At 39.5% G+C, this 17,286-nt stretch overlaps 1 protein-coding gene across 10 annotated transcripts in view; it reads right to left on the bottom strand.

The window, feature by feature from the left end:
- Positions 1-17,286, bottom strand: part of KCNMA1 (potassium calcium-activated channel subfamily M alpha 1) — an 848,545-nt gene that overhangs the window by 179,492 nt on the left and 651,767 nt on the right. For all 10 annotated transcript variants that reach the window (XM_061634884.1, XM_061634892.1, XM_061634879.1 and 7 more), the window contains 2 exons: positions 7,292-7,378; positions 3,979-4,055 (listed from right to left, as the gene is read on the bottom strand). In XM_061634884.1, the coding sequence (XP_061490868.1) occupies positions 3,979-4,055; positions 7,292-7,378 (164 nt within the window). The remainder of the gene's footprint in view (positions 1-3,978; positions 4,056-7,291; positions 7,379-17,286) is intronic.

Here is a 17,286-nt window from a genome sequence, read left to right on the forward strand (position 1 = left end):
ACCAGAATTTCTTTTTGGACAGCATCACATGAAAGTCTACAGATTATTTAAGGAATGTGGAGAGGAAGGATGGGGGGGGGGAGCTGTGAAAGGAAAGCCCAGTTACTCTAATTATCTCTGGCTTTGTGGAGCTGCAGAGCTCTGTGCTGAATTATTAATACTAGGCCTAACAGGTTTGGACAAATAGCTATGTAGGTCAGGCTCACTTTTAGACTCTGACAATACTGAACCTAATGTTCAGACAGCATCTGAAGGGATGTGAAACCTCAGATGCATTATTAAAGGACACCGCTTTCAACTATCCCAGGAAGCTGAATGTAATTAATGCCATAATAATTAAGATTTCCATGAAAAAAGATATTATTTCATATTTCATTCACCTGTACATACAGGTTTATTCTCATGCCTTCGTTTCCTCTGATGTATAATTTCCATTCAATGTTTCTGATTTTTATTATGATGCTCATTAATTAGCAAAAGCAAAAATGTGTGTGCACGTGGGGCAGGGGGAGAGCAGGGACAGGAGAAGTTCACTTTCATTGCCATCATAACTAAAGGTGATGAACTGAGTAGAGAATGTAGCAAAAGTCCAAATCTTGCAGCTTTATAGAGTCCATTGTCAGTACTAATCTACCTATTTGACATTTTACAACAGATTAGTCAAATTCTCCTCCACACAAAGAAGTGGGATGGAAAGGAGTGGGAGAGGAGACATTGGAAAGATTCCTCCTGTCTCCATTGACATGTTTTTCTCCTCACATGGCCTGCAATCCTGTACACAATGAAGACTCCTAAAATCCAACTGAAATTAATTAGATTCCTTCCATCTATTCATGTGCAGTATTTACATAACTTTCACCAGATGGTGCTAGCATTCTCAGTGCCTCTGCCAATTTACAGATAGCTCAGTGGGAGAGTAGATGGTCTACAGGTTCAGAGATGCTTGGGGAGGGAGTGGAATCTCGGGTAGCAAGACCCCAGGCTTGCTGTTTGAGGGCTGGATTGAAGAGCTGTCACCAGCATGACTGAGCTGCATCAGTGGCTTGCTGGGAACGCTGGGGTTTCTTGGAAGCTTACTAGCTGTCTCCTCAGTGAGAAGATCATGAAAAGATTTATCATATATAGTGTGAAGATATACATTCTTGAAAGAAAGCTTGCCCTCCAATACTGATCTTCCCCTGCAATGCACACCCACAGGGAATTCTTGTTGTGTTATGGGGAACATTCTCTGTTTATGTAGAGCAGCAATGATATATGGTCAGCATGAAATGAGTGAAATAAGTGCATGTTGTAGAATTCTTCCCCAAATCCTCTCCAGTACATGCAAGGCTATTGTGGCAAACATGCAGAGGTTTCTCAAAAGACCCATTCATTTGGAAAGGGTTCCCAGAAGACACTTTGAAAACCATTGGTATACTGCTCTGAGAAAGCAGTATAAAGGTTCTTATAGTGTATACATACATGTCTGATCTATGCATAACCATGTATTGTCTTTTAATATAAGGCAAAGTTTGGGCAGTGACATACTAAACAAAACAGAGATGTTAACTGTTATCATAATTTTGGTGCCTAATGTATGGTTTCCCTTTAAGGATTCTAAAATCATCACGAGATGAGGAAGAGTGGAGACAAGTCGTCGTCGTCGTCCCCCCCCCCGCTGTCCCACTCTCTGACACTATAATCCTTCTGCAGTGGGGAGCCTTTTCTACTTGTGTACATTCCCCTGCAATGTAAAAACCTGATTTTCTAGGGTTCTAAATTGCACAGGGAGCCTAAACGAGTAGAGCACGTTCCCCATTACAAAATGTTCATTTGTGGAGGCCAACAGGGATGGCAGCTGGAAGGTGGAGTGGCTTATCTTCACTCTCTCTCATCATACATTACTGCTGGGCACACACAAAATTGCAAACAACTCTCAACAGTCTTTGTTCACTGGCAATGCCTTAACCAGTTTACAAGTAAGAGCCCAGTTACACTGAGCTCTAGATTATATCCATTGGAATCAATGGGATTTGATCATGCATAATTAAGCACTGGTTATTTTGTCATGAGGGATCACTTATATTCCATATGCTTCGAAATACTGGAACTTTGTGCCTGGAACTTCACAGTTATGTGGCCAAGTTGCCTTTCCAAACCCTGCTGCCGCTTTCCTGCTATAAAGTGGGTTTTGGTAGGGGAAATGTGCAGGCAGATCCAGCAGGTGGAAGACAAAACTGGTTTCTGTCCCAATGCAAACCCTCTTCCCAAATTCCAAACCTATATTTGCATTGCAAGCACACAACTCAGAAATGCAACTTCGCAATATAATATGCAATTCTGGCCTATGTGTGGGCTGCATATGGGCTCACACACAAATAAGGAGACTTAGGCTGCAATCCAGTACATATCTACTCAGGTCCACTGAATTCAATGGGACTTACTCCCAGGTAAGTGTGTATTGGATTGCAGCCTTAGATTGGATCTGCACTCCTATACAGATTTACCTGGGAGTAAGTCTCATTGGAATCAGTGGGACTCACTTCTGAGTAGACATGCATAGAATTGCACTGTGGGGAAATGATCAAAGGAAACAAGATTTAATTTAGCTACCCATACCTTTCCTCCCTTCTACTCTCCCAACCTGGCTGGTTGATTCTATGCTCAGTACAATGCTTCTGACATCTTCCTCCTTTGCCATCCTTCATTTTCTTGTAGCGTCTGTCCAACAGTTTTTCTTTCACCAGAGTGACTGATGCTTGTAATCACTACACTATTGCCTATATGCAGGAGGCTGTCAGTTTGGTCCTCCAAAAGCTTTCCTATGGTTTTAGATCCACCTTCTGGTGGAAGGCATGTTGGAGGATTAATTTCCAGTTCTTTAATTTCCTCTCTTTGACACCCAAAATGTTTGTTCTCCTGTGTCCTTCTGCTATCTATCTATCTGTCATAATATTTCTGAATGGCCAGTGACACAAATATGTCATCTGCAGCATTCATCTAAAGGAGCAGATTATATGATCAGCAGAATTGTGGTAAAGCTTTTCTTTTCTTTTCTGGGTTACACCACTTCAGCCTGTGATAAGGGCTGCATTCTTTCCTCCTTCCAAAAAAACTCCCTGCTCGCTGTGCTTGGAAAAACACAGAGCTTGGAAAAGTTACTTTTTTTGAACTACAATTCCCATCAGCCCAACCTAGTGGCCATGCTGGCTGGGGCTCATGGGAGTTGTAGTTTAAAAAAGTAACTTTTCCAAGCTCTGGAAAAACAACATGCAAATAAGAAAGATAGGAAGAAATATGCAGGGATGATTTTGTTATTCTTGAGAACCATTCAAACATGCAACCCACAGCTCTCAAATGCAAGCCGAGGTGGTACAGTTCAGGAAAAGTGTTGTCACTTGATTCTGCTGATGACATAAACTGGCCTGAATACTAACTAGTTTAGAGCAGGGGTGGTTAACTTGTGGCCCTCCAGATGTTGTTGGATTATAACTTGCATATTCTTTGATAACTGGCTGTGCTGGCTAGGGATGATCCAAGTTGGAGTCCAACAACATCTGAAGGGCCACAGGGTTAGCCACTCCAATTTTAAAAACCTCAATTTGGTAGAACTCCATGAAGCCCATTTAAATGGGAACTAATGTGCTGAGCACTGTCTATTTCATCACTGCTGTGTGTGCATGCAATGTGCGTGGGGGGGGGATGAGAAAACACTAAGTGTTTATAGATAATTTTGACAGCTACACATAACGTTATAATTATCTAAACTTCGTTAGCTTGGATCCCAAAAAAGGATGATGATGCGTGACCAAACGGCGTGAAATTTAATTTTAAAAATATGCCTGCCTTGGATATTGCCAGAGACTGTTATTAGCTGTGTTGGTACATCCTAGCTTCTCTCTAGCACTATACAAAATGTAGAAATACATTTAAAGAGGTTCCTTAACGCTTAACAGTTCTTGTAGAGTAGGAAAACTGGGGGGGGGGGACATTACTTACGTCGTTTGCAGCCACATTTTTTTATCCTTTTGGGATCTGTGATGTCATCGTGACAGGCCTTGCAGTAAAAAAATGCCCTAGAGAGGGAGGGAGAATGGAAAAACTGACACATTTCTTAATCCATACAAATGAAATTAGTCCCACATTTCCTCCTTGCTACAAGTGTCAAATTAATGAAACATGCCAGCACTAATTTCTTTTAATCTTTTGAACGGTTTAGATATTTAAAAAAGGAAATGTTTGCTACAAGACAATTAATTTCAAACACAAGACCGGGTGATTCAAGTTCGTGCTTCTTTTAATAAATTTAACTTGAAAATAATTGGGGGAACGGTTAATAAATATGACACGGTGAATCAGATCATCCAGCTTTCATCTTGGAAAGCAGCCTCCAAAGTGACTTTATTATCCAAACACACAAGAGATGGAAACGCTGTTCTTGGCAGGGGAATTGCTGATTCAAAGCCCCATGACTTAAAAAAAAAAGCAAGAAAAACAGGCAGCAGAAGATATATAAGGTCATTTGTTCCACTTAGTTTCATATAGCTTAATATTTTGGTGGAATTCAGATACTGTAATGAAACAAATGCAGAGTGATAGTACTACGAAGCTTGCTATGGCCTGGACTCACATTCTACCATGTTCCCAATACTAAACAACATGGCTACATCTACTTTGGGCATGGAGAGAAGAACACAGACCTGCCTTTCATGCTATGAACAACAATGTGAGGCTGAAAACTGAGGGAAATGTACTAATTTTGTACATGAAACTGTTTGCTTTAATAAATCAACATGTAATCAATCTAATGTGTTAGTGGGACCATATTTTAAAACTTTTTAAGTAGCCCAGTAAACACTTCTAGTTAAGTCATGTGTACTCGTTCCCTGAACGAAGTCATTGTCTCTTCATTACAGTCAGCCATTTTACAAATTAACTAGAAATAAGAGACCTCTTAGGATTAGAAAATCAGGTATCTTAGTTTAGTTCGTTCACTATCCAAGCACATGAGCTATGTAAACACAGAAAATGAGATCATGTTGTGGGGCCAGGTATTACAGACGGTTATGCATAGTGCTCAAGGCTAATAGGGCACAGAGTTGTTTCTGGTTTGACTATTTGCCAAGGACTCTAACATGTTTTTTCTAATGTTATTTGTTATTTAGTTTAATTTGTAAATTGCATTGCTTTTATTGTTGTATTTTTATACTTGTGTTTATTTTTCTTTGTAAGCCACCTTGAGGGCCTTTGGCCAAAAGGCGGGGTATAAATAAATTTAATAATAATAATTATTATTATTATTCTTGCAGTTACAGTTCCTAGACACCTCTGGTGCTTTACAAATATTGTCTTGGACTTAAAGATTCCTCTATGCGAGTGAAAGATATCCTACTCATACAGGGTATGTGCGTGTGACCTATTCACTCTTTTCTGCAACCCTCCATGTCTCCAAAACTGGCAGAAGGTCAGGGCCCCTTTTGAACCCCTTTCCCTAGATCGTAAAAATGGAGAAGGGGGAATTGGCAACTTCCTGCCTGCACAGTGGGGTCTCTTGATCCAAGGCATTATTATTTATCAACAGCTTAGGTCCAAGGTACCTTAGAGACCATCTGACCCCAGCTCAGCTACTGAGATCATCTGCAAGAGCATCATCAGTCATCCCGAGTTGGCGAGGCTCATTTGACAACAAGAAATCAAGCATTTTGTATCATTGGCCCAGTCCAGTGGAATGCTCTGCCAATAGAGATTCAGCAGGCACCTTCTGTTTTGACTTTCAAATGCCTGCTGAAAATTTTTCTGTCACCAGGCTTATGAGAAGGTATCTTTCTGCAACAGTTAGTTTTCTGGTTTTAAATTTTTATATGATTTTATCGTGTATATATATTGCAAACCGCTTTGATTTTTTTCATGAACAGCAGTATATAAATATTTTTATTATTAAATAAAAATAATATTATGGCAGATATCCTGGGTTAGGGCTAAATGACTCTCCTCCATATGAACTGCCTTTTTAAAAGCCAAATATGTCCAAACTCTGGGTAACATAAAATCTGAAACTATGTACAGATATTTTGCACCATGGTGGGGGCTGGGAATGTTGCAGAAGTTCACGTGCTTAATAATGTCATGTGTGAGTTATGGAGACTGTGCATACAGATGTAGGCATTATTTTTTGTTTATATTTATTTGTAAAAGTATTTATATACCACGTATCATAAAATAGGGTGATGTACAGCATTAAAACATAAAACTAAGTAACAGATCATCGTTAAAGTGAACATTATTTACTTGAGACATGCAATTCTTTCCTCCCCTAAAGAGTGAATGACATGCATCAGGTGAAGGATTCCTAGGCTCACATATGATACCATTTGTACAATATCTGACGTGTTTAAGTAAGATTCAGTGTAAGCAAGTGCAAAATAATGCATACTGAGGTAAAAAATTACCAGCTGTGGCTGGTTTGCCAGCTATGAACAGCTTATGGCCAGAAATAGCCTTGCCACAGTAACTCATGCTCTGATAACCTTCTGAATGGATTACTGCTATGTGGGGGTGCCCTTGAAAATGGTCCAGAGACTGCAATTAGTGCACAATGCAAGTACCAGTGGGTCATACCTAGAACATTGTAACACTGGTCCTGAAGAACTAGTTTCCTACATGTTTCCAAGTACAATTCCAAGATGTTAAGAAAACCTAAATGACTTGGGGTCCAAATATTTGAAGGAACACTCTTCCCTATACCATGGTGTCAGTCCATGTACTAAGATTAGTGTGGGGGCTCTCCTTGTTATCCTGTTTTAAGTCAAAACACATGGCACAGTGCACATGGTAAAGTGCTTTCTCCACTGTGGTGCCCTGCCTTTGGAATGCCCTTCCCTTTAAGGTGTCTCTGGCACCGACATAGTTAATTTTTCAGAGTTAGTTTGTCCAAGCTTTTGGAGAGGGATGAACAAGGCAAGTTGCTATCTGTAGCGTACAGTATAATTTTGTCTGTTTTAGTATTTTTTCCGTCCATGTCCTGTGTGTGGGCTTCTCAGACGCATAAGGCTGGCTGCTACTGGAAACAAAATGCTGGATAAAGGCCTTCTTTATCTTTTATGTGCATTCTTAAGGGTTTGCCCCATTCCTCACCAGACAAAGGAAATTTAGGTTGGACCAGATTCTGAAACGTTGTTGGCAAAGTTGACTTAATCATCTCAGATAGTTTTAAGTTGCAACATATACTGTTCACCTACGCACACACAAATAAAGAAATAGAAGATTAGGCATATCTAGGGTACAACAACAACAAAAACCGAGAAAGCATTACCTTTTTACTTCTTTGGCATCGCTTGCAATGAAGAATCCTAAAGTACCCTCCTGAATCTTCACATGGTTTCCAGGATTGATTAATATACTGTCCGATAAAACAAAACAAAACAAGAACAAACAAACAAAAACCAAGAAGACAACACTATGAAGTCATGCTGCTTTTCAGTTGTGAAATCAAACAAATCGTTTATCTTTCTTCTGTTATAGGGGGCCCATTAGTCGAGAAAATCCAAATAATAAGTCTGGAAGCCATATTTATTGAAATTTTAAAATCTGACCAGGGATCCAAGATAAAGAATATTAAAGGTACTTAAAATTCAAAGACAAAATTATGGCAAAAATCATATAACTCAACTCTCATGATAGGGACTGCATATCTTAAATTAAGGAAGGAAAAAAACTACAAAGCTTCTCAGAAAAGCTTTGATTTTTTGCTCCACATTAAAGGCTGACAAAATCATAATGATTGATGTAAAGAGAAGTGATTCCCAAGGAAAAGAGATGCTTGGAAAAGGCTCTCTTTTTCACACATCTTACATCTTCATGTCAATTTCTTTGGAAAGAGGGACATTATTAATGGGCCCCCTATCTCTATATCTCACATTACTTACAGTACAATACACATATATACTCCAGGGGAATGGTACAAGACAACTAGTTACTGTTGCTAAAGAAAACATAAATGAGCATAATGGTTAATAATTCCTCCATCCCAAAGCTCCTTTTCAACGCGTCGCCAATGGATAAAAATAAATTACTCATCCTTTCTGGAAAATGAAAACAGGTATACTTGAAGAAGGGGAATTATGACTAATTACATTGTGCAACCCCTGTGAATCTCAGGTGTGACCATCAATATGTAGTATTTTGGACTTTGGGCAACAATCAGTGCAAACCTTAGTGCCAGGGCAGGAGTCTTGGACCCAGTGTTGCAACTACACAGGGCTTGCAGGAAGTAGGGTGAATACAGATAGCATTTGGTCAGTGTTTAACTTGCAATGGTTTGTGGGCATGTAAACATTTGGCAAACCAGTTGTGTCTCTTATCCAACCAATGGTTAATTTTAATCTCAATTTCAACACCTGGAGATGGAATAAAATTATCTTCAGCACAGCAGAACAGCACAGACCACTGGCTTACTGGCTGAATGCAAACATTCAGTGGAAAGGTACCACTTGATAAATGGCTATGTCTTTCTTATACTGTATAATATACCTTTTCAGAATTCCTGGCTCATTATGTTAATGTTATGTAGGATGAATATCAGGATGGGAGCTTTAGCATGTTAGTAATGATGAAGACTGGATTACTCTTCCCCTGATGTTATATGCTAATCTCCTGATGACCATGGGTGTGCATGAATACTTATCCTGCCCCAACTCCTTCCCATGAGAAATCAGGCTCTCTTACTCCAATTTAGAACTCCCTAGGAATGTATTTGGGACCTGGGGGGGGTATCCCCAGCACGAACCTTTGCATAAATAATAGCAGAGAGTTTAAATGTTAATATAGCACTGTGTTCTGTCTGTGGGTAGAGACACACTCACTGTTCTGCCGGTTTCACTGCATCTCTACCTCTCTCTTCTGAAAACCGGGGCACATGATGCTACTCAAACTCCACCCCTTTTTACTGTTGAACCTGGTGGGAGCAGCTTGAGGTTTTTTTTTTTTTAAATGGCTTCAAAGAGATTTTGCAACTCAAAGGCAGATCAGCCAGTTCTCCCTCTGGATGTAGCTAATGGAAACACTTTGATCTGGCAACTAGAGTGTTTACAGCCTGTGTTAACTAATTCCTGCCATTAAAATTTCTACTTTGTTCTTCTGAATTCAGAAAATTAGTTTGTTCTGTGAAATGCCAAGCAACCCTTACTTCTTCTCTCTCTCTCTCTCTCTCTTTATGGCTGTGATAGAAGATAAGAGGCAATGTTTCAGATTATACTTTTAAAATTTATTATGGTTACACTTTTGTGTTCCTGTAGTAGCCATTTTCCTCCAACAGCTCCACTCCCTTAAGGCAATCTGTGAAACTGAACCAATGCTATCTTATCAATTGACTGGATCATCTGAACTATTTTGGAGCTTATCCCTTTTTGTGGCAAAGCCTCAGAGTTTTCCAAGTAGTTTAATACTTTGGTGTAAGGAAAGTGTTTATTCTGCCGCTTCATCTTTGTCAAGTCAGAGGAGAGTTAACATCCATGCAATATGAGTTAGCAGAAAACATGTTTTTAAAGGGATGAAGTTAATAGGAGGACAGTTAAAGCACATACGTATGAACACATGGCACAAACAGTGCTGGCCACACATGGTACAGTTTCCTGGCAGTATCCTTCCAGAGTTGTTGTGGGATTGTTGTTGCTGTTTTCAAATTTACTGCTAAATTGTTCACTTGGAAAACTTTAATACGTGCAAGAGATTCTGCAGCACATCGTATTGCTAGAAACAATGCTGGGAAGCAAGGACTTATTTCAGATTTACTGAAATGCCTGCAATATCTAGTATCTGTGTTATTTTTTCTACTGGGAGCAAAATAACTGATATAATTAACAGGGAAAGGAAGCACAGAAATCCACCTCCTTCTCCTTCACAGATCAATACATGCAATAGAAAGTAATGAAAGATGACATCATTGCTTCAGTTACCTGCCAATCATATAAGTGCCTTTACACTAATTGGCCAGAACCCTGGAAAGTAGAAAGATGTTTACTTCTTACAGAGCAAATGAGTAGAATTGGAGTTGCCACTGAATTTCACCTGAAGCAAACATCAAATCTGGAAGTTCCTACTTGGGCAAAACATTGAAGAAATTTTAGAAGAAGCAAAATAGGTTTGCTTTTTTAAAACTACAACTAGCAAACTATCTCAGGTGACTTTTCCACTTCTCTTCTTTGGACCCACACAGGAAACATAAATGCAGGTTGTTATATAAGCTACGCTGTAGTTGTCATGTATCTCTCACCAGCCCTGGATATTCTGGTGGAACTGAAGTAAAATACCCACTTGGTAGTGGGCAAAGCTGATAAAACTGAGGGCTAGTTACCACTGTGCCAAAACTGAAATGAATTCAGGATGAATTGTGAAGGTTCCTGTTCAAGGAATTTCAAATGAAGCAAGAAAGAGTTGCAGTACAGCTAGAGAATTTTATCAGGGAAAGAGAGTTAAACAAATCTTTAAGAGTAGAAATATTGCCTGCATGTTTTTCCTGTTGCCTCCACAAATAAAAGGGCTACAGACCTTTAAAAAAATGAAAAATGAAAGTTCAGGATAAGGTGGCTGGAATATCCATGGTGGGGCATTGTCCTGCATGTCCAACTTGGCTCTGGTATACATAGGCTATATTTGAATAAATATTCATGACAGGAGGTAGTGTTTTTCAAAAAGACAATTGGGAAGGACAAAATGTTGGATCCAAAGGGATGCTAAAGTGTTTTACAAGGAGCACACACTATATCTAAGGTGAAAGGAAAGCTGGATGTGGATTGCTAAAATGTGGGACTGGTGATAAGAAATATCAATCCCAGCTATTTTCACCATACACTGACATATCATGTGCCAAAAACTAATATATCAAATCAGACAATTTCAGGTGGATAATAAAACTCCCTAAAGACTTACTATAATCCACAAATTATTTATGCCAACTTGATGTTGTGGTTATATAGATTCTATTCAGTTTACAAAGCCTGAAGATTCTTGGTCAAGTGAGGCCTATCATGTGTCCGCTTGATCCTTATGCTTCCTGGCATATTTGATCAGTCACAGTTACCCTGTCTGATCTGGAAAAGTGAATGCCTCCCCAAGAGAAGAGAAGATCCTTGAAGATTTAAAGGAAGGTGTGATGAGAGTGCTCTTAAGAAAGTCTTATTTGGAATCTAAAAATGCAAACAATCACTAATTTCTAACATTCCATACATGGACAAAGTCTTAGGGCTTCTTGTGGTGCTCAAATTTCCAAGTTATTCTGTATTATGCTGATTATGCAGATTAATTTCAAATTGGTTTTAGACCTCTGGCACCAAAACTGCCTTGGCTGCCAGAGTGGATGACAGGCTGAGAACTGGACAGGGTGTGTGTGCTACCTTGTTCCAGACCTTTCAGAACCATTTGATATAATAAGCAATATCCTTCTGGGCTATTTGGCAGGTATGGGATGTTGGGGTACTGTGCTCCAGTGTCTCTAGCTTCTCTTGGAGGGTAAGTCCCAGAAGGTGCTATGAGACTGTTGCTCTATCCCACAGCCTTTGACTTCTGGGGTTTCACAATTGTATCCATGTTTACTCAGAAGTAATACCCATTTAGTCTAATGAGATTTACTTTCACATATTGTGTGCACAGGATTGGAGCCTTTAAAAGTGTGATCCTAAGCATGTCTACTCAGAAGTAATCATCATTCAGTTCAATGGAATATACTTCCAGTTCACTTGTATAGGATTTCAGCCTAAGTGTACTATAAATTAGATACTGGGGGGTGGGGGAATTATCAAAATCTTGGCAAATTTTAAATATTGACACATCTATTCAAACTTTACATCAGACAATCCAGATTTGAAACTATAGGTTACATTCTAAATCTACTGCTGTCAAATGCAGTTTCCCACTAAAGATGAATTCAACAATATCTATCAGGTCTTGAACAACAGGAACGCTAAAGGCATGTAGATCTAAACTAGGATTGGACAACAGGCCACAAGGAACCCCATGTAAGCTACTTGAGCTTTCTAAAGAATATGCATAATTAATTACTGTGCTATTGAGTATGTCGTAGGAGGGACAGATCCAGCAGGTATGAATTATGTAGAGGAAAGCTGTACCTCCAAATTTATCACTGTCATGCAGCTAGGAAAGTTGCAGAAGAATATCTTTGTGTCCAGAGTTGGCATCCCCAGTTACAGACCAATTCCTGCCTCAAGTCTGTAGAAACGGTCTGGTAGGCCCAAATGCACACCAAGACACACATAAGTCCTATGTACGTATATTCTGAGTTCATGTATAGGACAAATAGCAAACTTTTGATGGGATGAGTAACAAAAGCAAAAACGAGCAATTCCATGATACGGTAGATGTGCTGTACCATTCCCCATGCAATTAAGAACACAACAAATATATTATTCACCATTATATTGCAATAGTTGTATTTAACTTATTAGACATGGGATGTTCTTGATGAGGATTATCACAAAGTCAAGACATAGTTGCTGTTGGTTTTCTTTTTAAAGATTTGATCCATGGGCTGATCCATGATCCATGATAAGGCCTGATCAAAATGTGGCAAACAGCTCCTTAAAATGAACTACGGTCATTAGAGCAATTATGAATGATAGAGGTGTTTTATTTTTATCCTTATGGCTTTTGCAAAACATATTGTCAAACAGTATGGGAGGCATGCACACACATCTCACTGGGGAGCTGTGTGTCTCCCAGCTACTGCTTCTTTCTTTGGGGCTTTTCTGACTAATCTTAACACAGATTCCACATCTTTATATAGCCAGAAAAATTCCACTAGAGACACTGTAGAGAATGCAGACAACAAGGCAGCTCCGTAAAGCTACAGAATACTGAAGCTCCATTATCACCAAAGCAGACAATCGCAAGAGTTGCTCCCAGGGAGTTAAAGCCCTTGGGTAAGAATGTCAACTGCCAACAGATTGCATCATCTGCTCCTTTACCAAGAGCATGTCCAAACTTGTTTTAAGTAAAATGGTGCTGAATACAATATGCTATTAAGCATCCAAATTGTTCATGTTCATGAATTGGATTAGCCACATAATATGAACAAACCAACTTAAAGCATAATGCTGTTTTATTCTGGGAGCAAGTCAGTGCACTTTGTAAACCACACACTTTTCTCACACTACTAAGCATGCCTTTACCACGAGGTTAACATTACTAGTAAACAAGAAGCCAAATAAAGAGGTGCAACAACTGCAGATCCTTGAAGATGCCAAGTGTTGCAGTAACTTCTCTGCAGTTGGATCATATGAATAATGCCAAACTGACAGGAAGCTACCTCTCTTTTTCGCATATCTACTCCAAATCCACAGGATATCAGAACTAAAAAGAAAGAATGTTACAAACTACACAGAATGATATGAGAGAAACAGGAACAGGAAAGATAGGAAGGGAAAAGGGAAAAAAACAAAGGTTGGGGTAACACAAAGCAAGAGGAAATAAAAATAAGTTGAGAAGGTCCCAGTGGGCACTGTAAGAAGTTCAGGCTAGTATAACATTAGAGAAATAAAAGGGATTTGGTAGTTCATGCCTTACTTATTTCAGATTCAAAACAGCAGGATGGCATGTGAGCTTGAGATGGACACTGAATATCAGTCCATTAAAATAATATGCAAAACATGCCAGCAGAAGGTGGGGGAAAGAAGCCAACTCATTCAAAGGCCCCAGTAAATGGCCTCCCATGTTGCTATGAATATGAACATGCAGTACAAAGAGCTACTCAGGGTGCATGGATAAAACAATATAGCTGCTTCTCTGTGTGGCACTGTATTGTAATTAATCTGACTGAATGTTATATCCAAAACTTAAAAACAAAAACAAAACAAAATCAACACATTTGTACCCTATTAATGGAAGGTGAAACTAAAGGACATGAAAAATACTGTGCGGAACACGTATGCTGAAGGAAGACTAGGGATCTTTCAGCAAAGGTGCGAATACAACAAAGACAATGGGGCAGCGCAGAGGTTAAAGGGAGCAGACACTGTGGCAACATAAGGAAAGTGCATAAAACAGAGTGGGGGTGCAGGAAAGAGTACGGAACAGGAGAGGCAGTTCTACTGTAATAATCTTGTGTATCTCTGGCATCTTAAGTCAAAAGCCTGGGATCAAAATTTGATGTATATATATATATACACACATTTATATGAATCTCTCTCTCTCTATATATATATATATCTATATTCCTGCAAAGAAGTTAGTGCAAGAGTCACAAGAACCAACAAAGAAACAAACTGTTGCTATAGAGTTCTCTCTCCTCTTTGAAATTGTGGGGGCGCTCATATATAAAGATACACATATATATGTATGCACACATGGATGTGTATATACATGTACATATGTACATATATCGAGAGAAAGATAGACAAAGATATCTTCCTGCATTCTTGGCAAGGGATTAGTCCTGAAGTTAGAAGGAGTGAAGGTAGGGTTGAGGTTGTAAGGAAAGGTAACGAAGAGGGCATACCGCTTTCGGCTTCTGCAAACGACAAGAAAAAAATTGCAAATCAAACACTTTGATAACAAATCAACTGATATCAAAACAAAGGCAAAAAAACCCCTTTTATTTCAAGTCCTCCACAGGTTGCAACATGTTTTGCCCCCTTTTTTTAAAAAAAGAAGAAGGTAAAAAAAGGTTTTTCTGCTGAGAATGAGGACGAATGAAAAGGAGAGACTGGGAGAAAGTTCAACGGAGGAGTAAACATGGGGTATATGAGAGAGAAGGGTGTTGATTCTCTTTTCGTTTTTAGTTTCTCTGATAAAAAAAGAGAGGGGGACACTGTAAACATTTCATTTGAGGAAGGAATTTGTATTCTGCTGGTGAAATAGCTAGTTATTTGATTAACTTTTCCTCTACGGTGCTGTTAGACCGGATGTTTCAGTTCTGCTTTGGGTTAAAAATGATGGCTTCCTTGAGGCTCAAGGACATCAAGAAACAAACCAAATGCATCCATTTAAAAAGTTCAGCAGTGTGGGTCCAGCTGGCCTAAACTATAGAATACAAACTGTGGAAAAGCAGATAGAAGCCCCCTTTCAACCAAGTGCTAACACTCATCCTTAAATAGATGTTCTTGTAATCAAGTTCCACTGACTTCAGTGGAACAGACCATAGCTTGTGAGATACTTGAAGGTGATATGTTGATCATACACACATTTATTTCTTTTTATCCTGTTTCAAAAAACCCAATACCAGAGACCATTGTGGAATGGGGGTGGTGGTGTCATTATATATACTACATTTAATGGTTCTGCTATTATTACTGACTTCAAAGAATACTGAACAAACAACGCCAATATGGATAGGATTATGTCACCATTTCTGAATGGCTCAGCCAGACAGTTAATGGCAGCAAACTCTATTGACCAGTGACTTGGCTGATAAATGTTGCGATAGTCCAATGTATAGGGAGACAATAGCCACTGGAGATCTAGCTTGTTGGTTCACACAAGCAAGCTAGACATCATTGCTAGCATTTCCTAGACTACTAACTAAAATGGGAAAACAGTTTTACCATGGACTGGGAGCAGGAAAAGTGGTGATGCAGCTTGTTTACAATAGGCCACACCATTTTCAGTTCTGCTCATCAGAAATCAGGATGCTCACTTACGCAAGTATCCCTGGTCAAATTCTCACAATACCCCTAAAAAAAAGTTTAAACAATTTCATTGGGCATGCCCAAACTCTTGGGTGTGCCTATAGGTAGGTCTATGTATCACAATCTTAATATCTAAGAGTATGCTCTAGTATGCAACTTAAATATATTTCCTGTCATCTGTGGTGAATTATTTATTTCAGATTCCTTTGAAGAGCATAAAATCAATCCCACTAACTCAAAAGGAAAACAGATCGTCCAGTGCACTACTGAAGGGAGGCTCAGGGAAAGGTACCTTTGTTATGCATATATCAGTAAATGGCAATAAAAGAAATCACGGCAAAGACTCAGAGCAGGAATTCTTGAACCAAGGGCAAAATAATCTTCTGTAAGCAATTGTTCTGAATGTTGGTATTGTGTTGTCCATTCTAGTGATGAACAACAGTGGTGGCCAGGGTGGGTGGGACTGTGATACCCTCCTGACACCGTTGTCACTGCAGCTTACCTGAACGGGCACAGCTGTATGGGTGCACCAGCGGCAGCACCAGATTGGTTCCCCTGGTGCACCCATGCAGCATCACCCTCATCATTGCCCTGTCCAGGTAAGCTGTAGCAACACTGGTGTCTGCAGGGTGGCTCTGCCCTACCACACCAGCACCTACTAATGAGCAACACTGATCAAAATCCAGTATTGGCTTTACCTTTGCTAATACACCATTGGGGTGCACAATAGTAATATTTATTTGGGCACGCATTTGAATGAAGCTGAAAATACTTTGCAAATTTTTGAAAATGGGATGCCCTTGAAATAAATAGACATTAGTATTTGACAACATAAAACAAACATTTGGGATCACATATATCCTTTTTACATATCATTCGTCAGCAGAGTGGTACAGGAGATATGTAGGACCAAACGTGCATGTTTTTGCTCCAAACATTAGCATAACAAATACTGCTGAATCTGTGTTTTCAGATACCCTTTAAAATGTTATGAAAGTTTGACAAATTTGGCATGTTTCTTTTAAATGAATGACTGGCCTAGGCTCTCCCAAAACAGTTGCTTCACAGCAGGACTATCTTTAAGCATCATCTAAGAAAGTTTTATACATAGGCCAAAAAACAGAGAATCTAATACATTTCAACCATAAAAACTCTTCAGGAAGAACAGTTTAGTTAAAGTGGTAAGATGTCTTTATCGGATCTAATCAGGGCAGGACCAAAACTGCTTTTCCTCACTTTGCACTCATATTTGGCTTTGTGAATGTTGAAAGGTACTTCCTATTCACATCCATTTTCTACAACGGTTGCAAACTCATGTTCATACTCTAAGAGCGCAATCCAACTCATATTTCTGCCGGGCGGGGAGGTGTTGGATGCAGTGGCCCCCCAGATGTCATGGAGCTTTTTGCTGGCTCCTCCTCCACTGCCCCCTGCCAGCTCCCCATCATTTGAATCACTCTGCCCATCCTGTTCTTCTGAAGCTATTTCTTTCTTCTGTGTTGCCATCATCCTCATTTGCTCACGCTGCTGTTTATGCTATTCACTTGTGGCAAACCACATTATTTTGCCAATAATTTCACCACATGGTATCTGATATGATGGTATCACAACGTTTTGAATGCAAGATACTGTGGGTCACCACTAGGAATGGGTGCACTTCCCAGATCCCCCA

The sequence above is a fragment of the Rhineura floridana genome, chromosome 7 (assembly GCF_030035675.1).
Source record: "Rhineura floridana isolate rRhiFlo1 chromosome 7, rRhiFlo1.hap2, whole genome shotgun sequence".
NCBI classification, from domain to species: Eukaryota; Metazoa; Chordata; class Lepidosauria; order Squamata; family Rhineuridae; genus Rhineura; species Rhineura floridana.